The sequence below is a fragment of the Chaetodon trifascialis genome, chromosome 14 (assembly GCF_039877785.1).
Source record: "Chaetodon trifascialis isolate fChaTrf1 chromosome 14, fChaTrf1.hap1, whole genome shotgun sequence".
Lineage (NCBI taxonomy): Eukaryota > Metazoa > Chordata > Actinopteri > Chaetodontiformes > Chaetodontidae > Chaetodon > Chaetodon trifascialis.
Window position 1 is genome coordinate 25,893,008 of NC_092069.1, and position 26,993 is coordinate 25,920,000.

At 46.4% G+C, this 26,993-nt stretch overlaps 5 protein-coding genes across 8 annotated transcripts in view; 3 read left to right on the forward strand and 2 right to left on the reverse strand.

The window, feature by feature from the left end:
• The window catches only part of nubpl (nucleotide binding protein-like), a 113,933-nt gene that overhangs the window by 83,775 nt on the left and 3,165 nt on the right, over nt 1-26,993 (forward strand). Inside the window, exon 1 of one of the 2 annotated variants that reach the window (XM_070978789.1) lies at nt 26,167-26,381. The exons of the other annotated variant lie outside the window; for it this stretch is intronic. Coding sequence (XP_070834890.1) covers nt 26,253-26,381 — 129 coding nt within the window. The 5' untranslated portion in view covers nt 26,167-26,252. Of the gene's footprint in view, nt 1-26,166; nt 26,382-26,993 lie in introns of those variants that run through there. 2 annotated transcript variants of the gene reach the window in all.
• On the reverse strand, nt 500-4,207 carry snapc1b (small nuclear RNA activating complex, polypeptide 1b). Of its 2 annotated transcripts, XM_070979384.1 has the most exons (10): nt 3,912-4,207; nt 3,031-3,187; nt 2,790-2,930; nt 2,081-2,185; nt 1,846-2,001; nt 1,710-1,763; nt 1,517-1,579; nt 1,267-1,399; nt 1,054-1,125; nt 500-973 (listed from the first exon to the last, which is right to left on the reverse strand). In XM_070979384.1, exons 1-10 carry the CDS (start codon nt 4,040-4,042, stop codon nt 957-959), a joined length of 1,029 nt encoding a protein of 342 aa, XP_070835485.1. In that variant the 5' UTR covers nt 4,043-4,207; the 3' UTR covers nt 500-956. The 2 variants fall into 2 exon arrangements, with proteins under 2 accessions (XP_070835485.1, XP_070835484.1); XM_070979383.1 differs by having other exon boundaries at nt 971-1,125.
• Nucleotides 4,663-7,674, forward strand: yipf6 (Yip1 domain family, member 6). Its single transcript, XM_070978791.1, has 2 exons — nt 4,663-5,208; nt 5,510-7,674. Exons 1-2 carry the CDS (start codon nt 4,870-4,872, stop codon nt 5,855-5,857), a joined length of 687 nt encoding a protein of 228 aa, XP_070834892.1. The 5' UTR covers nt 4,663-4,869; the 3' UTR covers nt 5,858-7,674.
• LOC139342341 (uncharacterized) lies at nt 17,572-21,711 on the forward strand. 2 transcript variants are annotated; one of them, XM_070979405.1, is made up of 4 exons: nt 17,586-18,516; nt 19,666-19,869; nt 19,945-20,155; nt 20,285-21,704. In XM_070979405.1, the coding sequence occupies exons 1-4, from the start codon at nt 17,811-17,813 to the stop codon at nt 20,535-20,537; spliced, it is 1,374 nt and encodes a 457-aa protein (XP_070835506.1). In that variant the 5' UTR covers nt 17,586-17,810; the 3' UTR covers nt 20,538-21,704. The 2 variants fall into 2 exon arrangements, with proteins under 2 accessions (XP_070835505.1, XP_070835506.1); XM_070979404.1 differs by having other exon boundaries at nt 17,572-18,516; nt 19,666-20,155; nt 20,285-21,711.
• On the reverse strand, nt 23,731-26,264 carry dtd2 (D-aminoacyl-tRNA deacylase 2). Its single transcript, XM_070978792.1, has 3 exons — nt 25,251-26,264; nt 24,803-24,872; nt 23,731-24,717 (listed from the first exon to the last, which is right to left on the reverse strand). The coding sequence occupies exons 1-3, from the start codon at nt 25,359-25,361 to the stop codon at nt 24,386-24,388; spliced, it is 513 nt and encodes a 170-aa protein (XP_070834893.1). The 5' UTR covers nt 25,362-26,264; the 3' UTR covers nt 23,731-24,385.

A 26,993-nucleotide genomic window follows, 5' to 3' on the forward strand; every position in this document is an offset into this window, starting at 1 on the left:
GAATTCAAACGCATAACATGAAAGAAAACATTACACAAAAATCTAAAAACAGTCAAATCCAGGTGAAACTGGCCGGTCAAGTTGCCTTAGCTCATGAAGATCGGTGTATTTTCATGCTACTTTTCACTCTGAGCTGCTTCCTGTGACTGAAATACACTCATTACATGAGCATCATTTATCCCACGTACGCAGTATATTCAGCTCAACCCACAGAGAACAGAAATAACTAAATCAGCCAGTTCAAGGCTAAAGTTTGCTGCTACGCTAGCTCACCTAGCGTAGCAGAGCTTTTAAATCAAATATTAAGATGCAGGGAATTACATATTAACTGGTTATATTGATTTCAAGTTATTAGAAAATGATGGCGTGCAGCTTCCAGGTCTTTGTTGGGGACAGTAAATTACTGATGGAAGCTCTAAAGTGCAGAATTGACACCAGGCTAACATGAACATTTCACTTCAGCCTGAATCAAACGTCACAAGGACGAGATGGAGAACATGACATCTGTAAAAAACAGGTTTTATATAAAACAGCGAAAGTAATGTATTTTTAAACAGAGAACAAAACTTTTGGACAGAAGAAGCTGCAGAGAGAAAAACTTTCTGTTTACAGTCATCAACTGCTAAACTCTGTCAAACAGTGTGTTTAAAGACACACGCGACGCTTCCGTCACTGTAAAACACACACGAGTAAAAAGCTGTGAACGAATTTAAGATCAGAATATTTTAATTTAATGTTTTTTAAGACTCTTCTCATTAAAAAATAAAACTTTCTCAGGTATAAAAACATTTTCCACGACACAGAATCAAACATTCGAGATGACAAAAACTTCCCGACCAGAATAAAATCTGCGTTGACGTTTCCAAACAAACTTGAAAATGTGCTGAACGGCAGCTCCGGGCGGGACGAAGGCCGCCTCCTGCGCCGTCTTCATCACCTCTTAGATTTTATGTACATTATATTTCTGGTTTGTCTGAAAAAGAAAACAACATGAATCTTTTGGCCGTCGAGGCGTTCACAGGAAACTCGTCTGATTGGCTGCTGGCAGCTCACCTCCACGAACGAAGTCCAGCGAGGTGAGACGGTTGATGTTCGTGGTCGCTGTGGCTTCTTTCCACGTGTCCCCTGACGGGACGGACAGTCAGTCAGTCAGCGAGGTCAGACTGTGTACTTTATACTTATCTTTGTAGTGTTTTTTGATATTTCATCTGCAGTACTTTATTTTTTTAATCTGAGGGATTAAAGGAAGCTTGACGGCGGGGTTACCTGAGATCTTGACGTTCTTGCTGGCTCTGGCTTTGAGTGATGGTTTGTGTGTTCTGGAGTGACCTGACGAGTGCGAGGGTCCGGCCTCAGCCGAATCCACCTCCACCTGACGATGACGCCGGGACTTGGAGGCCTGAGAGACGCACATATGCCACGATTTTTGGACGATTTGAAAGAAATGAAGGATCCACACAGAAATGCTCATTTTGACACGTTTAAAGACAACAGGAGTGAAAGTGAAACCTCAGACCTCTGCTGTCTGTCCGTAAGCTTTGGATTTGATGGAGGCGAGACGCTCGGCTCTCTTCGAGCACTGAGGACACAAAACAGACAGACAGGCACAGGTGAGCGTGTGATTGACGGCGGACTGAGGACTGAATCTCCTGCAGGAGACGCTCGGCGCCTCTCGAGCCTTCAGTGAAGCTTCACAGAGCGTAACTCGCCTCCTGCTGAGGCGACGATCCCTCGCCGCCGTCTTCATCTTCGTCGGTCCCTTCCTGGCGAGACATGACAGCATCTCATCACACCAACTGTGGACAATAATGCACAATGAAGACAGATGATTTGTCCAAGTCTCACCTTCCTTTGCTGCCACTGGTAGAAATCCACCACGGTGCCACGCAGCTGAGGGACCAGGTCTTTACGGATCAGGCTGACAGACGAAGACGGCTGTTCAACCTTGGAGAGGACGGAAGTCTTCAGCTTCTCGTACATCTCATGAACGTTGGACAGTTCCTGCGAGGAGACAAACAGCATGACGTCACGCCTCGTCATCGATCTGCTGCGAAGGCGTTGGACTCGTGTCTCCGCTCACCTCCAGCAGCTCCGTGTTGATCAGCTCCTGCGGACGAGACGCTCGCTCCATGAACTTCTCACAGAGCGCCGTCCTCTCCACCTTCTTCTTCTTGTTGAAGGTGAGCTGGCGGAGGAAGACAAGGAGGAGGAGGAAGAGACATGGGAGGGAGTGGGAAGAGGAAAGTTATTCAAGAATGAAACTAAATGATGTCTTAGAATGAGGGAAAAGGATGATTGTTTAATGTTAAAAGGCTCTTTTCTTCTCCAGTCCAGGTACATCCTGGATCACTCTGATTTGTCCTCATCATCAGACCTGTAATAACCAGCCGAGCGTGAAAAGGACGGACTGTCCCTGCTGCCTTCACGAGCACGATACTGATTTTATTTTATAGCTTTCCTTGTTACTGCAGCCTCGTGTCAGCGCGGCTCTTTCAGTCATTTAAGCTGACTGATGGTTTGTTTCTACCAATCATAGTCCTGCAATCAGAGCTGGAAGGTGGACTCAGATCTTTCACTTCATGTCTCTTTCTCACATCTCTGTTGGAGGAGGCCAGAATGGGAATCACCCCTGAACTAACTGGCCGAACGGGGACAAACCTCTGGAGGACTTCACTCCAGACTCTGGGCCAGAGTCAAGTCCAGTGTGTGCACTTAACATCCCTCCATTAAATGGTATTTGGGGTTTTCAGTGAACATCAGTGCGTGCTGATGGCAGGAGGGCAGCTCACCGGAGCGGGCATGGCGGTGAAGTGGAAAGCTTTGTGGAACATCAGCTGCCGCAGAATGTAAATGACATCGAGGTGCTGAGCGTCCATGGCGTCCCTCTCAAACTTCTTCACCTCCTCCCAGTCCTTCAGCGCCAGACGGATCTGCAGCCAAAACACAAGAAGAAGAAGAAGAAGCAAACACCCTTCAGATGGAGCAGGATTTGTTTGAACGGTCGACCCGTTAATGCGTCGTGATCCTGACCTGCTCCGAAGGCGACGCCGTCTGACACTGATACAAGCTGTGCAGCAGATAAAGTCCTCCAACTCTGATCTGGAAGCTGAACGGGGGCAGAAAGAAGCAGCAGGCAGTGTCCAGGATCAGGCGGCTGAACGCTCGCTTCTCACGCTTCATGGTGCCGCTGCAAGACGACGACAACACGGAGCGCACAGGGTTAAACACTAAAGATGATGCTGCTCTGCATCTGCACCGCGCACAGAACAGGAAGCGTGTTCTCAATGTTTAAGCAAAATAAGCTGCTAATATTTATAAGATCATAACTATGTTCACTTTCTCAAATATGTACAGCTAAGCTAAATACAATGAGAAACTTTCCAGCAAATATGAGATCATTGAATACTAAATCACAATTCTGAGACAAAAAAGTCGATTAATGGTTAAAAAATATGAATAATTCGTGTAGAAAAAAAGAGAAAAGTGGCCTCGAAGCCAAAGTTCAGAGGCCACACGTGTAAAAACAGAACAAATAGGACCTAAATGAATTCATAACAATGGGACAAACACCTGAAATGATGAGTCAGATAACTGATTAATGATGATCGATGGATAATAGTTAACAATTCTGGCATTCAAGTAACTGTTTATGACATTTATGAAGGAAAAACTATAGAAATGTGAGGATTTACTGGTTTTCTGTGTATAAAATCACTGTAAACTGCGCATTTTGGGGTTTTTATGGGCCCTGGGACACTGTGCGGGACATTTAAAGAGTCAATCGATTAATCAGGAAAAATCAATCGATCATGAACGCAATCATTGATTGCAGCCCTGTGGAATGGATCAATTTATGACTTATACTCGACTTCTATCGTAATGACAGTGTGACATTTTAAGATGAAACCTACTAGAAAATCTCTGAGAACTTCATTTCCCTCCATATTCTGGAGAAAACCTCGAAGCGGACCGAGTCTGTTTGCTGGAAGCGGCCGAGCAGCTCCTCGCAGTCTGATTTCACCTGTTTCCCGCTCAAATTCATCTCGCTGCTGCTTCCCGGACAGCCGACACGTTAAAACACGTTTAAAATGCACTATCAGTGATTCAATTTAAGACATTTTACGCGAGAAAACGAGCTCCAAACTCGGAAATCAAGGGACATATCCACAATATAAACACACCACTCAGCAGCGACCGTCGACGGTTTAGTGCGTCATCAACACCGGACGTCCTCCAGCTCTAGTGATGCCTTCAGGGTAAATAGTGAAATTAAACTTTCTAATTGTGACTCCATATCGGACATGCCTACATTTCATTTATGCCAGACATATGTCGAAATGTTAGTATAATCTAACAAGTAGTAAACAAAATGTTTATTTGTTGTTTTGTAAAAATGTAATTATATATATATGTATATTTTAATTGTAAGTGAACAGTCAGGAATATCTCTGTGTAAAGTGATCACCTCTCAGTATATCATAATAATTATACATCAAACCAACAACACACAAATAATTATGTCACAAACGATTACATTATGGAATATGATTGCATGAACTGTGTAAAACGGCGCTTATTTTAATTAAGTCAGATGTTTGCCGAGTTTAGCAAGTGTATATGAACGCACCACCCGGATGTACGCCACTCACGTCCTGCGGAAGTAAACAATCCTCAGCTGACGTGGAGGAGCTGACTTTCACCAGCAGCAGGACAGACTGGATCAACTGGAACTAAATTAGCAGGTTCAGAGAGACATTTGTCGCTTCCGTCGGTGTCTTGTTTTGAGTCGTGTTTAATGGGCTCCGTCCGCGTCCTCTAAACTCTCCGGTTCTTTAACGGCTCTCGTCAAACTCTTCGCTCCAAAGTAAAATGGCGGCAGCGGAGGAGGCCAGCAGGCCGTTCGCCGGTCTCTCAGACGTCTCTATCTCCGAGGACATCCCGGTGGAGGGAGACATCTCTGTGCCCGTCGGCTCCTCCCGGCGGGATGACGAGTTCTCCACGCTGGACGAGCCGGTGAAGGAGACCATCCTGCGGGACCTGCGGGCGGTGGGCAACAAGTTCATTCACGTCCTGTACCCGAAGCGCAGCTCGGCTCTGCTGCGGGACTGGGACCTGTGGGGCCCGCTGCTGCTCTGCGTGACGCTGGCTCTGCTGCTGCAGGGCGGCGCGGCAGACAGCGACGACCAGGGGGGCCCGCAGTTCGCCGAGGTACCGCCTCTGTCCTGCCGTTCAAGTGTTTGGGATGGGGGGGTGAATAGAGCAGGCAGCTGTCCAGAGACCCCCAGGAGCCCCAGATTCACTCAGTGTTTGTTAGTTTTAATTAGATTTGTTTGGTAATTCAGTCATTTTCAATTATTTTTCCACTGAAAACAGACTCATTAATCAATGATCTACATTGCTGCATGTTAATGTTTTACAGTCTGTTAGTTCTGCTTTGTCTTACATCAGCTTGTATCTGTCAAACTAATCTGAAGACTTCATTTAAATTCTTCCTTGTTTTTTTGTTCAGGTCTTCGTCATCGTCTGGTTCGGCTCCATCATCATCACCCTCAACTCCAAGCTGCTGGGCGGCACCATCTCCTTCTTCCAGAGCCTGTGCGTGTTGGGGTACTGCATCATGCCTCTGACGGTGGCCATGGCCGTGTGCCGCATCGTCCTGGTCGGCGGCTCGGGGACGGTCAGCTTCGCCGTGCGGCTGGTGGTGGTGACGGCGTCCTTCGGCTGGTCGACCTTCGCCTCCACGGCCTTCCTCGCCGACAGCCAGCCGCCCAACCGCAAGGCGCTGGTGGTGTACCCGGTGTTCCTCTTCTACTTCGTGATCGGGTGGATGATCCTGACGTTCTCGCCGTCGCAGTAGAAGAGGAGCAAAGATGAGGGAGGTTCTTGTGGAGCGAATGAACTCAAACACCGGCGTCTGCCTTTGAACGAAGACGAACGACTACTGAAGTGACTGTGAGTGTTTCTGGGCCTCTAAAACACAATTTAGACTCGAGAAACACCAAAAAAATTCCAAACAAACTGTTCCGGGTGAAGCGACGGCTCGTACTCAGACTCAGAGGTCCGGCCGACGGCGCGCTGCAGATGGAGAGTTAAGAAGCTGATGAATATGTTCATATTTTCCAGTTTGTCCCAGATATGTTTACGAGTAAAAATAAAGGCCGGGGGCTTGTATATAGAGACGCTCTATGAATGTTTGAACAGCAGTTATTGTTTTTCCTCCTGGTCTTTCTGGGTGTGTTTGAAACTTCATACTGATCCTGAGGATGAAGTCGCTGAACTGACAGGTCTCATTTTCACACTAAGCTCTTCATCAGTCGTTGAGCAGCTGTCACAGTTTGTGTTTTCAGTCGTCTCCTTTCAAGACGTTCGTTTTCGTATTTTGGGGGACATTTTTGTGTTTATTAGATGACAGGAAACCAGAGGAGACAGACACTGGGAGTTACATGTGACAGTGCTGTTCAGCCCTGCAGAATGGTTATTTCAGCAGTGAATTGGCAGCCAGTTAGCTTAGCTTAGCACAAAGACTGGAAGCAGGGGGAAACAGCTAGTCTGGTCCTGTCCAAAGACAGCAAAATCCACCTGCCAGCGTCTTTAAAGCTCATTTAATAATTCTCAATAACTGCTCGGCCATGTTACGGAGGGTTGCAGTCTTCTCGTCCGTCTCTTGGCGAGAAAGCCAATAACTGTATTTTCCAAAATAAATCTCAAACTGTTTCTTTAAGGTCTGAATCTAAAAATGTGCGCAGTCAGGTGGATGCAGAGGCTGTCGTTTGGATTAAAGTGGGCAGAAACAGACTCCTGACTTGATGTTTGCTCACCGGGCTCCAGACCTTGTGACGGTTAACCACATCTCTGATTCAAACGCGATGTGAAGACAAACTCGTTTTCCAGTTATGTCCTCTGCTGGCAGTCAGCTGTGCTGTCTGAGTTGCGTTCAGGTGCAGCTTCACTGTGTAAGAATCTGAAGTTTCTGCTGCAGAAACTGCAAACAGCCTCCAGTGAAGAGGTCCGTTCTTCCTCCGAGAGGACAGTTATGATCAGAGGACGTAGACGGCGCCACAGTTTGTTTCTTCTTCTGGAAAAATCCAAAATAAAACACAGGCGAGGTTGTTTTCTTCTTCCTGTAGATAACTGACCTGGCTGCTCGCACTGATAGCAAAGTTTCAGACGTCTGAACAGCAGCAGACACATTTTAACCGTCACTGATTCTTTACTGAGCCTCAAGTCTGGATTTCTGTGAGAACAATAAAAACAAAAGTTTGGGTTCAGAGGAAAATGAAATGTCACCTCTGTCTTTACCTTCATGTCAAACCCGTTGAATGATCACGCCTTCACTTTCTGCTCCCTGTGGGCTGAACACGGCATTCTGGGAAATGTAGGAAATCAGCCGCTGGTGTAGAAGGTTGAGAGTTCATCATGAAATGTCACCTGGAGCGACGTGAACGCCGCAGACTGAAGACAGCTGTGAGGTCTCAGTGTGAAGTTTCAGGCTGATCAGGTCATGAATGAGTCTCTGACTGCTTCCTCTTTCACTCCTAACCTGTCTGATGACCTTTGACCCCCGCTCGGTCCTCGATGCTTCCCAAATCTCTGGGGCTTCTTTTGTTGATTTAATTTAAATGTATTCATTAACATCAGATGGAGAAGATTAAAATATATTTGATCAGCTGTGAAGGTTTTGTACTTTCAGTCCTCCAACATAAACACGTTAACTGTCGTCTGACCCATGAAATGTTTGCTCACCTGACAATTATTTAAAGTTATTTATCGTCAGCACATGAAAAACAGGCCACACTAAGACCACGAGGTTTCAAATCTTCCACAGTATACACACTGAAATTTCCACTGTGTTCAACGGCAGCGGTGCATCAGGGACCAGACGCACCGTCAATGGTCCAGTTTTAGGTGCAGAGCTTGAATGCAACATGGAGAGAGCGAAATGAGACGAACAGAAGGCGACACTTTAGCTCTTCAGCACACTTCAGACCCCAAAGTCACATGACCCAATGACTTCATTCATTCAGCTGGTAGCGAGAAGGTCACTTCCTGACTCTGTTACCACAGCAACCGAGGTCCCATAGATAAAGTCTGTGTGCATAGACGGGACCATTCAAGGAGAACTGGCAACATGTCAACAGTTTTGGATAAGAACTAGACTGAATGACCTCAGTTATTAAAACAAAAGTCAAGACGTACGTAGACGTGAGCTCACGTTTAGATTGAGGCGTCCAACAGCATCTTCACACGTACCAATGACAGATAGAGAACGGCCGTATCTGAGGAGGGAACGAGGAACTGAGGAGGCGCTACCACGACTCTCCTGCTGCTCATCAGCTTCTCCTCGATGCATCGAGCCTGCACTGAAAACTTCTGCTGAAGACTCACAAGAACGTCCATTGCAGATTGAGGGAATTTTCTATCACAGGCTTAATGAGTGAGGCGCCCAAAGGTCTCAAGGTTGGACAACACAGAGACAGACGGAGACACATTAACATAATATTTAGAGGCCATTCTAGCAGACAGCAGATAGGAAGTCTCTCCCCCTGTTCTTACTGCCGAGGTAGCCAAGGTCTTATAGATAAACTGTAGAGACAGAGACCAGACCACTTCTAGGAGGACTGCTCGAGGTCACATTTTAAAGGAATTAGGTCAAAGTGTCCTCAGTTGGGTGGGGTGTCAGGGCATACGTAGGTATGGGAGGAGCTATTGTTTGGTGTTGACTATCCAATAGAGTACCACAAATGTAGAAGGTGGGTATAGAATATCCATAACAGGCAATAGTTCAAGGAGTAGAAAGGTAGAAAAACGTGACATTGGAGTATTAATACACCCCATTAGAAGGACATCTTCAGAATTTGTTGTGGCTCTACCTTGGTTCACTTTGGACATTGTGTTGCTCACCAGCTTCTCCTTGCTGCATCAAGCCTGCGATAAATGCTTCTGCACAAGACACGTGAAGTCTCCTGGTGAGCTCCTTCCTTCAGCGTCCACCACAGCAGTTTGTCGTCTGCAGAATCTCAACAGAACACGACTGGTAAGCGCAAGTTAACGCTTTGCTTTGCTTTGCTTTGCTTTGCTTTGCTTTGCTTTGCTTTGCTTTGCTTTGCTTTGCTTTGCCGTGTCCACGTTTCACGGCAGATCATAAAGAATTCAACTCAATTCAGTGTGTTAAATGTTGATTTGGAGAAAGTTTTCATCGTTAAAAGTTTCTGAACTGCTACCACTGATAAATCACTCCACACCAGAGATTTAGATGCTTTGAAGCATTTATTGAACTCTTGCTGCTTGTTGTTTGAATGTCTGGACTGAATGTGAATGTTGTAAAAATGGGCAGTAAACAGTCCACAGCTGGAGTTAGACGCAAATCTTTGAAAAATCCAGCAAAAGTTGACCCTTCAGAAAAAAATACAGAAGCTAAAAGTGATCTGAGAGAAGAGTCCGACGCTGACAGACAGACACTGAACACACCACAGGCTGACAAACGCATGCACGAGGCGATGTTTCCTCCCAGAATGCCTGCTGGAGTGGTGGGGAGGCAGAGAGGATGGTGTTATGTAAAGCCTTTTACTGCGCTCATGTGTGACTGGACGAACGGCGAATGGCCTCACGGAGGCTCTTTTGATGAATGTAAGCTGCGGCTGGCCAAAACAATGACAGATGTTTGCAAAGGAAATCCAAGCTGGGATTTCAAATACATGAGAGACTGTGTGAGAGTGTGGCAGGAGACTGGCTGGCAGAGGCAGGGACAGAGTGGTGCAGATGGTGTGATAACCGAGGAGCTACGACAAACTACAGATCAACGTGCCGCCTGTCTCGCTGCTCGTCACCTTCCTTTGGTGGAGATGACTTTGCAAACTAGAGCTGCAGACACGACCAAAATTAAAGAATGTCACCAAAACGATGCTGCTGCCATCGTGACATCGATGATGTATGATTGGGCCGAGCGGCAAAGCAAACCCACCTCAGACAGTCTGTTAAAGGCACTGAGTGATGCTCACCTGCCGGTGCCGATGCGGTCAGTGAGAAAGGAAGTAAGCAACAGAACAATGGACAGAAGTACTAAACTGTCAGGTGAGTCAGGTGGAGAGACGAGACACACAGATGGTGACTTTCTTTTGCATGCTGCAGCTGCTCGAGTCCTCGGGTGGCAAGTTGAGGAAAGACGGCGGGCTGAGAGACCATTAGCCGCCCAGATGAATAGAGCCAATCAAGAGCGGGGAGACACTGAGGGACAGAGCTCTGCACAGGCCGAGAGTACAGAAGAAACTGACTCAGATTCAGAATTAGACACTCCCGAAGAGCAGTCAGATGAGACGGACACACAAACACAGGGAGTGACATCATCCCATGCAGTTACTGAGCACACACACACACACAGCCACCAATAAAAGCTCCTCAGATCAGGGTGAGAGTGTGTCAGCCGTGGACGCCGTCTGAGATGATGGACCTGCTGCACAAAGCACCAAACCCAGTGAGCAGCCCAGATGAATATCTCTCATGGCTCACACTTGTATGCACTGTTTACAGCTGCCTAGTACCTGACGTGAAGCAGTTAGTCGCTCTTACCTACGGCGCTCAGTGGACTCTGTGCAAAGACTCATTCGTTTTCCCTGATTCAGGAGGCGATGGCCGGTGGCCTGCAGCCAAAACACTGCAGAACTGGTTAGCTGAGGATGCTAAAACTGCCGTTGCTGCATGTGCACAATCTCACAGTGATTTTTCGCAGGTTGTCCACTGTGTGCAGGGGAGTCGGGAGCCTTTACCAGAATTCCTGCAGAGATTTGTCTCAACATGGGACACTGCTGGAAGAAAGAAAACGTGACAGTAACGACCTCTTCGCTATTCAAACTCTTCTGCTAAACTTGAAGCCACACATTGCATCATGCTACAAAATGGCAGTTCCTGATTGGCAGTCTAAAAACTGGAAAGACACAATGAACAAGCTGTTGGGTTTGTGGCGCCGCTGTTCGAGCCAAACTGAGGCCTCAGCATGTAAACGCTGATGATAAGCCTCAGGACGGGCGTGGACGGCCTTCCTACAAACATGACAGAAAACAGAAGAAAGGAAAATGCCTCAAATGTGGCAAACTGGGTCACTGGGCTCATGAGTGTAGAGCCCCACAGCGTTTCAAAGCTTTGGGTTACATGAACAATCCCAACATGAAGCGTGGCTACAACACGACCAATAATCCCTCACATGGGCCGACTACGCCAGCTGAGCTTAGCAGTACTACAGTTGATATTTTGGTTGACAGTGGAGCAACTACTCTGACAGTGAAGGCTAACGAGCGAGTGTGTACAGCAGCTTCTGAAGCTGTTCCTGCTGTGGGTGGTGCTGGTATTCCTACTGCAGAGCCAGTGTCCACAAAGGCTGATGGAGCAGCTGCAGGTTCAGAGATCCAGCCTTCCTTTCTGATCTCTGAGAGGAGCCCTGTCAATCTAACGGGCCGAGATCTGTTATGCAAACCGCATGTGGTCATTCGCTGTGCTCCAGACAGCTTGTGGTTAACTGTTCGTGACGACAGAGCCGCAGAGGCCGTTCAGTTTTTTTAGTCCGCTGCTGACTGTTTGCACTGCTGGACGCTAACAGGCTTTGATTTGGTATCTATGTTTATTGTGTCAAACATTCAGCAGATTGCTGAAACGTCACCTTCATGTGCGTCATTGATGTCTGCAATGAGGCCTGTCCTGCAATGCCAGTGCACAGCAGCATTTAACCCCCCAGATGATTACAAGCAACTGGCTGATGCACTCATGAACACACAAGATTGGCTTCAGTGTGAGAAAGCGTTGTTCGTGGGTCCTCAGGCGTGTGCTTTGTCAGTTCAGCTATCTGCTGCACAGAGCAGGTTGTACAAAGTCAGTAACTCAGCTCCTCGGGTTTCTGTTGCTGTGCCACCTGGTTTTGAACCAAAGCGTGTTGGAGAAATGATGGCGCGATGTCAACAGAGGAGAGAAGCTGTAGCAGGCTCTCTGTCGCACACAGCTGGTAACAAGTCTTGGCGACGACGTCTACGTGCTTCACTTAACTGAACAACTGACGCTGCCACGAAGTACATTTGTGTTGCAGCAGCCACCTCTTTCTGTGCATTATGGAGCTCCTCCTGTCCTTGCTGAAGTTCCAGCCATTTTGTGGGCTAAAACATAAGAATCATGTGGGGCTTGTAAGGTCTGCTCTGCCTCATAGAGTGACACTTAAAGCTAATGCTACACTGCCTGCAATCAGACAACACCCCTAAGATCAGAAAGTGATATCTGGAATTGAAGGAGTGATTCAATCCCTTTTACATCAAAGTGTGTTAGTTGAAACCACCAGCCGGTGCAACACTCCTATTTTTCCTATTCCAAAGCCAGGCCATCCGGATAAGTGGCGCTTTGTTCAGGATCTGCAAGCCGTCAACAACATCGTACTACCCACAGCTCCAGCTGTCCCTGACACGAGCTCGATTTTAGCTTCGTTACCCTCTGATTCCAAATAATACACAGTCGTGGATTTGAGTTCAGCTCTCTTCTCCATTCCATTAAAGACCAGTCTGTATTTGTTTGCTTTTACCTTTAAAGGTAAAAAATACACATGGCAGCGATTGATGCAGGGTTATGTCGAGAGTCCGACGGTGTACGCTGCAGCAGTAAAACGTGATCTAGAAGATTTGCAGTTGCCAGGAGGGAGCGCCCTCTCACACTGCTCTGATGACCTGCTGGTGGCTTCTCCATCGCCTGCCGCTCTGACTCTCTTCTGCTCCTGAAAAGACCGGCCGAATGTGGTCACAGAGCTTCAAAACATTCTGAAGGATGATCTGCGTCTACTGTCACCACAGAGGGTGAAAGTCTTGAGCAACATGCCTCCACCTAAGACTAAGAAAGAGATGCTTTCATTTCTGGCGAATCGCTGCAGACACTGGATTCATGACTGCGCTGCCATGGACTCTGTTTTGAGAGCAGCCACTGTGCCGTCTGCCCTTCCCTCTGTGCAGTGGACAGAGAACATGTACAAGACCTTTCAAGATCTGAAGCAAGCACTTTCCACGGCTCCAGCCTTAGGCCTGTCAGACTATCATCAGCCGTTTCATCTGCATGTCCGTGAGAAGAATGGCTTCGCTTCGGGCATCCTGGTGCAGAAACATGGGTCACACTCCCGGCCTGTTGCGTACTACTCGTCAGGACTCTCGGCAGTAACCTGCGGTCTGCCTGGCTGCCTTCGATCTGTGGCCGCTGTTGCCACCATGATTGATAAATCTGCTCCTGTTGTACTAGCTCGTGACTGTGTGGTTCATGTTCCTCATGCGGTGTTGCACATCTTAAACAGCTCCACTTCTCAGCGCCTGACAGCAGCGCGTCGCTCAGGCTGAGGCAGTCATTCTTTCCAGTCCTCACATTTCTTTAACATGTTCACCTCCCTTGAACCCGGCTACTCTTCTTCCATTGAACGCTGAAGGTACTGAGCATTGCTGAAATAGAAACTAGCACGTCACCAAGGCCAGACCTACTGCAGACACCAATACCAAACTCTGAGATGATTCTTCACACTGATGGTTCAGTCTGTAGATCAGCTGACGACAAACTTCTCGCTGGCTTTGCAGTAGTGAATGACTGGGAAGTGTTGGAAGCCCGAGCGTTACCTAACGGCTCTTCAGCTCAAGCTGCAGAACTGTACGCTCTTACAAGAGCTTGCATTCTTACCAAAGACAAAGTTGCTTCCATTTACACTGATTCCAGATATGCTTTTGGTGTCGCTCATGACTTGGTCGGTTGTGGAAGATGAGAGGATTCCTCACTTCCTCTGGAAAGCCAATGCAAAATCACACTCTGGTTGCGAACTTGTTAGAGGCCATTTTGCTCCCATTTCAACTTGCTCTTGTCAAAAGTGTTGCTCACACTTCAGGGTCTGGTCCTGTAACATGTGGAAATGTGCTAGCTAACGCTGCAGCCAAACAAGCTGCCGTTTCCTCCTCCACCGTTCAAGAACTTCATTCTTCGCAACAAGCGAACTCGATTTGTACGTGTCCCTTTTATGATGTTGCGGAAATGCAAAATTGCGCTGATGCTAGGGAGGTAAACATTTGGATGCACAGCGGTTGTACCCGTGTTTCAGAGTCTGGCTTGTGGCGCCATCCCGATGGTCGGCCCGTTTGCTCCCGGTCTCTCCTCCACATGTGTAGGCAAAGGAGACACAAATGACTTCAGTCAATCACACTGGTTTGCACCAGGCATCACACGAGTATCACACACACTAGTGAACAGATGCATGACATGCCAGCAAAGCAGGAGTAAAGACAGCCAGTGAAGCCTGACCATTTGGAACCACCATAGGGTCCTTCTGTAAACATGCAAAAAATACATTCACACATTTGAGTCATCAAGGCTACAAGAATTTATTGGTAATTGTTCTCCAAGTGGCCAGAAGCCTCTGCTACCCAGAGAGAAGAAACTCCAAACTAAAAACTGATGTGAAATGAATGCTGAAAGAGATCGTTCCCAGATTTGAGGTGCTGCAAGGATTAAACAGTGACAGAGGGACATTTTTTGTGGTAAAAATAACACAGGACCTTGCAAAAATGTGAGGATTTCAGTGCCAGTTGTTTGTTCTTTGTCATCATTATCAAGATCAGTTGCCTTTGGAACTTAGAGAACAATGACCTCGATCAATGAAAATCTTCACAAAAATTTGACTGAGTATGTTCAAAGACTAACGGGCATTTTGGGAAAGTTTCATTTGCAGGTACCAAGCAGACTCCTACGACCACCAGAGGAGGAAATTCCTACATTTCATATTGGTGATTTTGCACTAATCAGATCTCTGGAGAATGTGTCTCTCCCAGGTGGAAAGGACCGTTCCAGCCCTTAGAGTCGAGGGCAGAGCAGAATGGATCCATGCTTCCAGGTTCAGGCCTGCACGGCCTCCAGCTGCCCACAAAGAGGTGCAAAACCACGGCGAGCAAAAGGATGGCGCTTCTTCCTCCTGCTGAGTTTGCTCGGTGAAGGGACCGGACATGGTAATCCCACTGATCCAGATGCTGAGCACACGTGTTCTCAAACAATGACACTATCACTGATTTTATTGGTAGTAGTTTTACAAAATCAAATGGTCCCTGTTAGCATCTCAGGGAGGCACATGTAGTGGAAGAAGTCGTGGATCTGCTTCATGACGCAGCTACAGGTATGAAGGAGCGACACATGAATCAAAGATTAAATTGGAGAGATCTGTCAGCTGCATTTGGTTCGTAGGGTTCTGGCTTAATGAAGTATTTGCTGACTCTTGCAGATCTGTGTTCCTGCTGCTTTTCCTGTTTGCTAACTGGTTGTATGTAGATGATTGGCAGCGCTAACAACATTACAATTCAAGCCCGACAACAGGTGGAAGATTAAAGGATTGAATATGAGAATTTCACAGTCTGAGAAACTTTGATGAAAGCTACAATTTTAACTTTTTAATATTTTGTTTCATTAATTTAGTGTAATCACTTCTATTCTCACCTGTTTTTGAGTCAATGTGAATATTTTATTCTCTCTATTTGATGATTATACACATATATTTGAGTCCTATAAGAAGATCACGTCAGTAGAAAAGTGTTTAATATTTGACTTTTGTGTTTTTTAACTTTATAATTATGTGTGCCAATATATTCTTAGAACTTTGATTCTCTTGTATGTTTTGTGCTTCAGTAAGAAGAATGATAATTCTTTCTGTAAATTGATCTTTGTCACAGAGAAAAATGATTTTCTAATCTTGATTGATTAACCTTTGACCTCAGAGGGACGGATCGCCCAGAGTCACCTCTCCTGGCGGTTTGAAAACCCACCGATCAGCTCCAACACAAAGATCCAAGAAGACACCAAATACATTGATTATGAAGAACTGTTTTGATTTATTCTGATCGATCAGACATGATATAGTTTAGTTTTGATTACTTCTTTATCTCAGCTCATTTATTTTTGATTTTTGGTTCAGAATACAGTCATTTAAATTTAGCCCAACAGAATAAGATAATTAGTTTTGTTTCATTTAATTTCATTTTGTTTTCTGTTTTCCTTTAATCTCAGTATGATAAACTCATCTTGTATCACTGCTGTATTTCCTTGTGGTGAAATGAATTAATAAGCAGAAGTCTTAATTGGTGGTCGCAGCGTCTTTTACTCCATATCGGGCCGGAGATGTTTGTCCTGCGGCTGCCCCTTCGGTTCGTTTTCACGTTGTTTGTGGAATCACATCACGTGTTTGTGGGCTGAAGGGGGTTCAAATTTGATGGCTTGGTGCATTTTTCTGTCCTATTTTTCCCTTGTTAACATTGACAATTGTTGTGATTTACTGCTCTGAACGTACGTCTCACAGTTTAGCTGCTTAGATGGTTGGTTAGTGTCGATCTCTGAAGGAATTTTCCTTTTAATCTCTCCTTTCTGCTTCATCTGTGAGCACACTAAGACCTCACAGTTACCCAGAGGCCTCAGACATTCACACATAACCCAGTGTTTTAGGAACCACTGCGGCAGGCGGAGGCTAGAACGTCACTGTCTGGCTCCGTTACCATAGATAAAGTGTGCGTACATAGACAGGACCACTGATTGGCCAGATCTTAACAGTCTTAGATAAAGACGAGTGTGACTGTGACCTCAGTTGTTAAAAGTCCAGACGTACGTAGACGTGAGCTCATGTTTAGATTTAGGCGTCCAATATAATCTTCATGTATACCAATGAGATGCAGTACGAGGACCTGTCGTGTTATTACGATGATTGTTGTGCTGCTCATCAGCTTCTCCTCGATGCATCAAGCCTGCAATAAAAAACTTCTGCTTAAGACGCCTGAAGTCTCCTGCTGAACTCCTTCCTCCCATCACAAACTGCACATTAAAACTGCTTTCTTTTACAAGAGCGAGTACACGTCACAGACGCATTTAAAGATCCTCTCTCACACACACACACACACACACACACACACACACACACACACACACACACACACACACACACACACACACACACACACACACACACACACACACACACAGCCAACCTGTTTGTCTGCATTCTGTGTTATAGACATCGACAGTCAACTGGCTGCAGACATTGGCAACACCTGAAATAAATGAATATGGAGAGAAAGAAAATCCATTGGCTGAGTGGCTGCTGTCATTTAGAGCCATCAGACTGGTGGATGATCACATCACAGGAAAAAACCCAGCATTCAAAATGTTACTGAGGCTTGCAGATCAGAATATCTGCACAGGCAGGCATGTCCAAACTATTCCACAAAGGGCTGTGTGGCTGCAGGTTTTTCCTCCAACCAATCAAGAGCATGCAGTCTGACCAATCAGCTGTCTGAAGACTGAGATCAGCAGATGAAATGAGTCAAGTCTGGTGTGCTGCTGCTTGGTTGGAAAGGAAACCTTCAGCCGCTCGGCCCTTTGTGGAATAGTTTGGACATGCCTGCTTTAGGTTCACGCTGCAAACGGATTTCTGTGATGCGGTATTAATCCAGTAGGTGGCCGTAATGTAGTTTATATGCACGTCAATCTATTTAAATCTCAACAGAAGAAGAAGACGACGACCTGTGGAGGACAGCGCTATTTTGCTCCGTTATGATGACGTCATCAAAGCGCGACGGCCTCAACGCGGTGTAAATATGAGCGAGCAGTGGCCGTACTTACTGTGTAATAACGCTAAATAAACGCTGCAGGATGCGTTTACATTTTAATAACCACACGGTGGGAGATGCGGCAGCTTCAGTCTTAATGCCAAGTTTTATTTCACCCGCTTTCTGCTCCCCTGAAGCGGTCTGAGCTTTAGCTTTGAGCCGCGAACGGTTCGTTTACTGATGGAGGAACTGCAGCGGCTTCCTCCTGAAGTTTGGGTCTACGTGTTCAGCTACTTGACCACGGAGGAGAGACACACGGTCCGCACCTGCTGCAGGTACCTGAAGAAGCTCATCGACCACCCGTCCCTGTGGAGGGCCGACACGGTGGTGCTTTCGGACCTCCGCCGCTACACGTACGGCTTCTGGGACACGCTGCGCCACCGCAAGCTCACCCGGGTGGCGGTGCGACACCTGCGGCGCAAAGAGTGGCGGCGGCTCGTCACGTTCCTGCCGTCCCTCACCGCCATCGTGTTCGTGGACGGAGGGCGGCTGTACAAGGAGAAGTACCTGGACAACCTGTCGCGCTTCCCCGACTTAAAGGACTTGGGGGTGCGGAACGCCACCTGGGACGAGCCGATGCTGGGGCGGAGCCTGAGCGAGCAGCTGCAGGAGCGGCTGACGCACCTGAGCGTGTGTAACGTCCGGCTGACCTGCACGGTGGAGTTCATCAACACCGTGTCGCACCTGGCCAACCTGCGGTACCTGCTCTTCCACCAGCAGGGGGAGGGCTACGGGCTGGACACGGTGAGGCCGGTGCCCCGCGGCGTCTTCCACAACCTGCTGCTCAGTCTGAAGAAGCTGAAGCACCTGTCCTGGGGGATGAGGGGGGAGCCTCCAGAGCCGCTGCCCGATGACTACCTCAGCCCCCCGGACCCGGAGCAGCCAGGTCAGCCAGTCACCTGCACCGGGCCGCCTGCCTGTCTGCCTGTCTGTCTGCCTGTCTGTCTGTCTGTCTGTCTGTCTGCCTGCCTGTCTGTCTGTCTGTCTGCCTGTCTGCCTGCCTGTCTGTCTGTCTGTCTGTCTGCCTGCCTGCCTGCCTGTCTGTCTGTCTGTCTGCCTGTCTGCCTGCCTGTCTGCCTGTCTGTCTGCCTGCCTGTCTGTCTGCCTGTCTGTCTGCCTGCCTGTCTGTCTGCCTGTCTGTCTGCCTGCCTGTCTGTCTGTCTGTCTGTCTGTCTGTCTGTCTGCCTGTCTGTCTGTCTGTCTGTCTGTCTGTCTGTCTGCCTGCCTGTCTGCCTGTCTGCCTGCCTGCCTGTCTGCCTGTCTGCCTGCCTGCCTGTCTGTCTGTCTGCCTGCCTGTCTGTCTGTCTGTCTGTCTGCCTGTCTGCCTGCCTGCCTGTCTGTCTGCCTGCCTGCCTGTCTGCCTGTTTGTCTGTCTGTCTGCCTGTCTGTCTGCCTGTCTGTCTGTCTGTCTGCCTGTCTGTCTGTCTGCCTGCCTGTCTGTCTGCCTGTCTGTCTGTCTGTCTGCCTGCCTGTCTGTCTGTCTGCCTGTCTGCCTGCCTGTCTGTCTGTCTGTCTGTCTGTCTGTCTGTCTGTCTGTCTGTCTGTCTGTCTGTCTGTCTGTCTGTCTGCCTGCCTGTCATTACACTTTTCAACTGAATTTCCAAACAAATCTAAATCATCATGTGAATTGTTTTTGTTGCGTTGCAGAAGTTAAACTGTATAAACTGTTAATAACGTGTTGCTGTGTTAATGTTTTATACTTAATTTACTAACTTTTATCACCTTTAAGCCTTTAGTAAGCAGCTGTTGGTTTACAGATTATGAGTAATACAAAGTCAAAGTGTTGACATTCACAACTTCACACTTCGTTATCATTTTTTTTCACAATCTGTCCACTTAAACGTTTTAATAACTGATCTATAATGCATTCAGGAAAGCTTGTCTAACCTTTCATGGAGCCAACAGTTTGTTCACAGAGGATGTCTCAGCCACAAAGAAGACTTCGTTCCCCTCACCCTCCCTAAACTGATTCATCTGTAAAATATCAGAAAAAGTAAAAATGCCCACCTTAAATTTGTCCTCCTCCGTCCTGTAGGAGCGTCCCGGTATGGCGGCCCGGTGCTGACCAGTCTGGAGCTGGTGGATTACCCAGAAACCATCCTGCCAGAGAACGCCCTGAGGAGTCTGACCTCGCTCAGGTCTCTGACTGTCCGCTACAGGTACATCAGAGACGGCATCGAGTGCCGCCTCCCGTCCTGGCTGAGTCCTCTCCAACAGCTGGAGACGCTCAGCATCATCGGTGAGTCGTTGTGTGACAGCGGTCTGTTCTGTGCGCTGAAAAAAGAGACGGTGAGACATTTTTTTGTCCTCTCAGGTGGTAATTCTCTGGCTACGTACACGACCACCATCCCATCCAGTGTGACCAGGCTGACGCTGCGAGTCGCCATCACGCTGAAGGACATGGACTCCATCGCGCCTAAAGTCCCGGCACTCGAGCACCTCGACATCGAGCAGAACCGCTCCAGCGGCAGCCTCTGCAGGCGCATCCCCATGTTGTTCCCTCAGCTCAGGACACTGAGGATACGGTGAGTTATTTCAGGTTTATTGGAAGGAGTCACACCAACAAGCGGCGTCTTACTTCTACCCACAATCCTCTGCATTTTGCACTTAATGTTCCTTTCATGCAGTTAAAGTCTCGCTCTCTCGTCTCTCAGGTTTTTCCGCAGAGAACCAGAGAAAGACCTGCTGAGCCTTCACCGGCTGCGACACCTGGTGCAGCTGGAGCTGCTGGTGGAGCGCTCCTTCATCCTGAGGGATTACCTGAACGGCCACCCCTGGCCCAGCCCCTGCGTGCAGGAGCTGATCAACCAGCTCCGAGAGCTGTCCGAGAACAGGATCGCCGTCATCACGACGATGCGCCAGAGAAACCCGCTGCGAGAGTGTGACTGTGTGTGGGAGGGGGACTGAGGCGAGGAAGAGGAGAAGACTGCGAAGGTAGATGTCAGCCTGATGAGAGAAGACGACAGGGTGGCCACCGGAGTCGGGAACAGAGAGAGTAATGGCGCATTTCCATTCCACAGTTCCAGCTCTACTCGACTCGGTTCTACTCTGCTCTACTTGGTTTGGTTGAGTTTCCGTCACAATTGAGTACTTCATAGTACCTCCTCAACGTGGGCGGGGTCGTCATACCACGGCTGCGCCAAACTGCCATGACGTCAATTTGTACGCGACGCAAACAGAGCCGAGAAACAATGGAGGACATCGAGGCGATGTCGTATTTGCTGCTCGGTTTGTGGCTTTTTGTCGACGGACCACGGTGATATTTTACGAGCAGCCATTTCCCTCGAGTGAGAGTAAAGAATAAAGTCAGCGGTTGCTGTTGCCCGGCGTTACAATGGAGGGGGGGGATTGTTTTTCCGGTGTTGGACGTCGCAGACCAGTGACGACACTCTCCGGCCAATCAGTGGCCGACAGGCTGTTGACGTCACACATATAGTATCGCTTCGACTCGCTTGGAACCTCGCCAGAGCAGGTACTAAAAATAGTATCGGGTACCAGGTACCATCCCTAATGGAAACACAAAACAACCGGGTAGAGTCGAGTCGAGTCGAGCCGCGCTAGTGGAAATGCGGCATAAAAGACATCAAAAAGCTGGTATTAAGACCGAAAACGAGGCCGCTGAGGGTCTAAAACTGGGTGCAAATGAGCTGTGAGCAGCTCAGCAAAACGACTTTTATCAAGGAGATTCAGTGACTGACGACTCGGCACTGGCCGCTAACTCGCACCGTAGTTTCTCAGCTGAAGCTGCTGATCAGGCAATGGTCACGTCTCAGAGGCTCCAGCCCCCCCGCAACCCTGAAAGGGATAGGCGGTATAGAAAATGGATGGATGGACTTATGTAAAACTAATTTGTTTTGTTTGTTCAGCAAAGATAAATTCTGTCGATTAATTGAAAGTTGTGCATTTTGTGTTTGCTGAACTTTTAATGATCAGCTGAATATTAAACATTGACGATGATGTAAATCCTTTGTGCAGCCTATTTTTTTAAACTACAAGTGAATGATTTCGGCCCCAAACATAATGTTCAATTCTAAATGTACATGTAAAGAAGATTAAAATAAAGGTACCTCCTCCACCTCCTCCTCCTCCTCCTCCTCCTCCTGTGGGGTTTGAACTCTGATGTTTCAGGAAGTGACGGGATGAAGGCTGCAGGCTGAAACATCGACATCACAGCAGCTGAAGCTTCTGCACCGACCGCCTCGTTCACAAAACAAGGAAGAGCTCCACATCTCGAGGCGGACGAGGGCCGACATTTCTCCTGGTTTATCGGCTTCCTGACAAGTTTAAAAAAAGAGAAAGAAGCCGAAGCATCATCTAAAGCTGAAATAAATAACCATCAAACAGCTGACAGTTGACAAATGTTTTCATGTTTTCCCTCTTAGTCATTACATTCAACTCAAAGATCAGAGTCACACAAACACAAAGAACACTAGAAGACTTCTGGGTGTTTCCTCGTGTGAAAGCTGTTTCAGCTGCCCGCAAAGCTCCACCTTATCCAGAGAGTCAAAGACGGCATCTGTGAAGGAGGAGGTGAAAGACAAAGAGGTTTAAGTCTTCAGCTCATTTCAAACAAACCAGTCAGTCAATGCACAAACTTTACACCAAAAAGCTGAAAAGATTATTAACAGTAATTAACATGTTTTTGTTTGTTTGTTTTTTCATATTGAGTTAGAAGGCTTTGTCTTTGTTGCAGCTAATAAGCAAAGTGAAATCTTTGCTTAATTCATTTCATATTGAAACTCATTAAGTATTGGATGTCAGTGTTCACAGCTTAAACAAATAATCAATGAGTTTATTTAATATTAAATAAGAATGAGAAACTTCTGTTTGTTGCTGCTAATAAGCAAATAATTCAACATTTACAGACTTTTCTCCATTTTTAACTGAAAACATCACTGAGCATTAATAACGTGGATGTTAAAGTTCATCACTACTGTTGGTCATTTAGAAACAAACGTTTAATCCATTAATTGAAGACATAAACAGCAACTTTGACTAACAAGGAAAATTATTTTCAATACTATAAAGTCTGTTTTTCTGTTAAAAGACAAACGTATAAAAACTTTCATCATTAAAACAAAAATCAGTGTCGTTTTCATCCTACACGTTACGTCACGTCCGGTGGACACAAACCCTCGTTACACCGCCGTCAGCTTTGGACAGAAAAGTCATTTTCCATCTGAACTGTTCGCTTGAACGACTTCGCTTCTCTTATTTCATCTAAATGTCCACACACACTCTGCAAGCGGATAAAGTTCAGCTCAAACGTTTGCCTAAATATGGCGTTTGGTGTTGTGCACATTTAAGCTAAAAGCTGCAACCGTGTACGTTCCGGTATCTGGATTTTCAAAATAAAAAGACCGAAACTAACGCGTAAACGTTTCTTTGCGGAAATGTGTGGATCGTTTGTCAGTTTTCCATCAACCCTGAAAATATAGAATATTTACAGTATTTTCACATTTTCAATATCTGAGCCGTAGGTGGGTACATTATTAGAGGTTATACAGAAATATTACCAGTACAATCATGTACTTTTACATTATTGTGTTTACAACGAGTAAGCCTATAAGTTATGCATCTTATCATACGAATTTAAGTTCAACCAAGAAGGCCTTATCGAACAACATCCTCCGACTACTCACATATCACACGGACAGATCAGCACTCCCCTGCATTTTTTAAAGGTTTCCTCCTCCAACACACCTGATTCAAATGGCTCGTTATCAGGCCACTGCAGAGCTTGATGACGAGCTGATCATTTGAACCAGGTGTGTTGGAGCATCAAAACATGCAGGGCAGTGGGGCCCGAGGACCGGAATTGAGAAACACTGGATCAGCATGACAGTGGATAAAGTTATTTTTACGTATGTACGTCATAATTTATGTGCTTTTATTTTGACGATAAATTGCTTAACTGGAAGTAATTTAGCTGCCACTTCCGTGAGGAACAGATCAAACACATGTGATCGCCCCCTGCTGGCCCAGAGGAGAACAAAACAATAAAAGGCTTCATTTTTCTTCACTAAATTCGGTTAAATTTCTATTCTATTTTAATGTTTGAACTTGATATCAAAAGGTCGAAAAAAAGTCAAATATTTTTAGGCTTAAATTTTATTTTGCAAACTTGTGAAATTGATGAAAAGCCTCCAGGATCGTGACAATGGGCTGTAAACTATGACCAAAAGCATGTGGACACCCACACAAACAGAACCATCATTAACGTGCTGCTCCTACAGCCCCCGCTCTTCTGGTTTCAGTCTGCACTGGTGCTGGTGATCAGGTCCGGCTCAGTCAGTGTTCCAGTTCATCCCAGAGGTGCTGGATGGGACTGAGGTCAGTCAAATTCTTCCACGACAAACGTGGAAACTCATTTCTTTAAAATATGACTGCATGCTGGAGCTTTAAGATTTCACTTCATTGCCAGCAGGAAAACTGAACCATTATATCATTATTCACCTGCACTAAACATTTTGTGGCCCTGTCATCACATTTTTCAGACTCCTCATCCTCAGTTTTTATGCTCTTCTACAGGGTTTTGTATTGTACTTAATCACATCTGTGGAGGAAGACACCAAAGAATGACACACTCCAAATCTGCGTAATTCTGCTTTTATCACAAACATATAAATCAAATATCAACGCGTTAGTCTTAGAAATTGCCAGCGGCTGTCTGCAGTCTTCTTGGTGGACAGTCAGACAAATTGGACCTCCACAATGACACAAGCAAAGCCTCGTCTCTCGTCTTTGCCTGCAGGTCAGAACTCCATCAGATGTGTGTAGGGGCCGTTGGTGTCGAGCTTCAGCACTTGTCTGTTTCCATACGTCCCATGTTTCACCGTCACTTCAGCTGCGCTCCCGGCTGAAGCAGCGGCGGCCGTCAGCTCCTTCTCGCACAGAGAAACGAAGCTGCTGTAGAGCCGCAGCCCGTCCTCCTTGCCGGTGTTGTTGTGGTACTGCATGGCGCGGCCTTTGGACTTCCCGCCCAGCGTGGCCTGAGGGACGATCAGCAGGCTGCCGGGAAGCTCCAACACCGAAACCAGCTTCCCCGAGTCGGACTCGCACAGCCGCAGGTTCAACAGCGTGGACACTGGACGGGGGACACAATATTTACGTCTCACACTGAGGGACCGACAGCAAAGATTTAAAGGTCAAAGGTCAAAGAGGTCACTGACCCATCTTTGGCAGGATGTCGTCTGTGGCTCCTTTAAAGAAGCAGACGTAAATCACCATTCCTCTGTCGATCTGACAACACAGAAACACAGAATTCATGAACGTGTCATCACCGATGTGGACCAATAAGCACCAAGAGCATCTCCTCCAGTTCTTTGTCTCCATGGTAACATAACGTCGTCTCTGTTTTAACTCAGACAGTTTGCTTGCTCACTGTTTTTAACTGAAATTATTTTTTTTATTTCACAATGAAAATGTGTTTGTTTTTCGTCTTTTCCGTGTTTTCTGTTCTTCCCTCATTGTTCTTTAACTTTCATCACTTGATTTCATTTGTTTCATCATTACAGTGAGCAGTACTGTTGTACATTTAGCTGTCAGAAAACACAGAAACATGATCTCAGCGCTTCAGACGCGGCAGGTGGACACCATGAAACGGTCACCTGGTCTCACCTGGACGAACTGAGCCTCTGAGAGCTCCTCTGCTGGTTTCACCTGCAGTCTGGCCTGCAGACACTGCTGCAGCACCGTGCGGGCCACAGGAGCCCTGCCGGTCTCCGACATCACCCTCCGGTGTTTAGACGGATCCTCTGCTGTTTAAACTGTGTCCTCTTTACACAACAGACGCCGGGACAGACACAGCTGATGTCCAACACAAATTGACACGAATGTTCAATCAGTGAAGACAAATCGAAAGAAAACTCATGTAACACGCTTCCGTGTTAACGTCAACCCACGTTCCCAAAGGAGCTCAAGGCTGCGCACCATCTGCGCAGACTGATGTCCTTTCTTCTTTTCGTCTCCTTTATGACTTATTTAAATGGTCATTGGTGGATTCTGGATTCTTTTTTCAATCAGCTTCTGTCGAACAATTAAGATTTATAAGACAAAAAGAAACACCAATTAAAGAAATTATACACAAGATATGAGCTTATATTCTTAATTTGAATTTGGAAAAAGAGCAAGGCAATGATTGTAAGAGCAAAACAAAAGTCTTTTAAAATATTAAATAATAAAAAATAAAAGATAGTTTGATGTGTCAGTATTTCTTTTTCTGTTCGTGAAATATTTAATTCTTATTTTAACAAAATCGAGCAGGAATAAATGAAAAAAAAATCCATTTAAGTATTTCTAAGTACGACTGTCATTTACCGAATAAAACCATCAACTTAAAATCCAGATAGGGTTGGACTGAATATTTAATTAGCATTTATAATTAACCCGAAAACACAAAATAAACAGAAGGGGCTCATATTACAATAACTGTATTAATAGTTATACAGAAGCTAATCAATGTAGTTTCATCAAACAGTGAAAAAAAAAGAAAGTCAACATTACATAAAGTTAGAAAACTGCGTGTATACGGACCAACACACGCAGGCGGACTGTGCGCAGGCTTGACGCGCACCGAGCTAAGCTAAGCTAGTGAGCAGAGGAGGAGCTAAACAGCTAAACATGGCTCAGCTCACATTCAGCAGACTGTCCCATTTACTGAGAACGTCGCTATATAAACCTCCAGTGGTCCGAGCAGGGACAGAAATAAAATGCGGACCTGCGTGTTGTCTTCAGTTCACACGGTGCCAGGTAAGACGAGTGCTAACTCTCCGTTAGCACAACAGCGCAGCTAGCTAACAGCGTCATGCTAACGTTGAGCTAGACGGTCAGCAAGAACAGCCCCGGAAGTGTGTAAAATGAAGCGATAATGAGAAAACAAATAAGTTGTTGAAGTAAATATAAACGTCCAAAACACTACTGCATGCCAACATATTTCACTTATACTTGATTACATGTTATTCCTCGTATATCCAGCATCGTTTGATCGTATGTACGCATGTTCTGACTCGTAAATTTCCTGAAATGGAAAGATATTATTTTGAACCGTAACCGGAAATACCCTTTGTCGTCGTCCAACTTGACTTATGCTGCTGAACTTCTTTATTGAATCTCATTGGATTTCAGTGAGCTATTGTTTATTGTTTGAAATTTTATGTTATTGTAAGTACAAAAATAAAATAACAGCAGCAGTTAGGAGCAGTTTTAATGCCAGTAACACGGATTGTATGTGTTCAGTCTCTGTGTTTCTGACAATTCAGCCTTTATGAAGGTTTTACAACCAATGTCTGAACTGTGTGAACATGAATGTCATCCATCACCTGACAATGAACATTATGAAGTTCATCATCAGGTGATTAGACC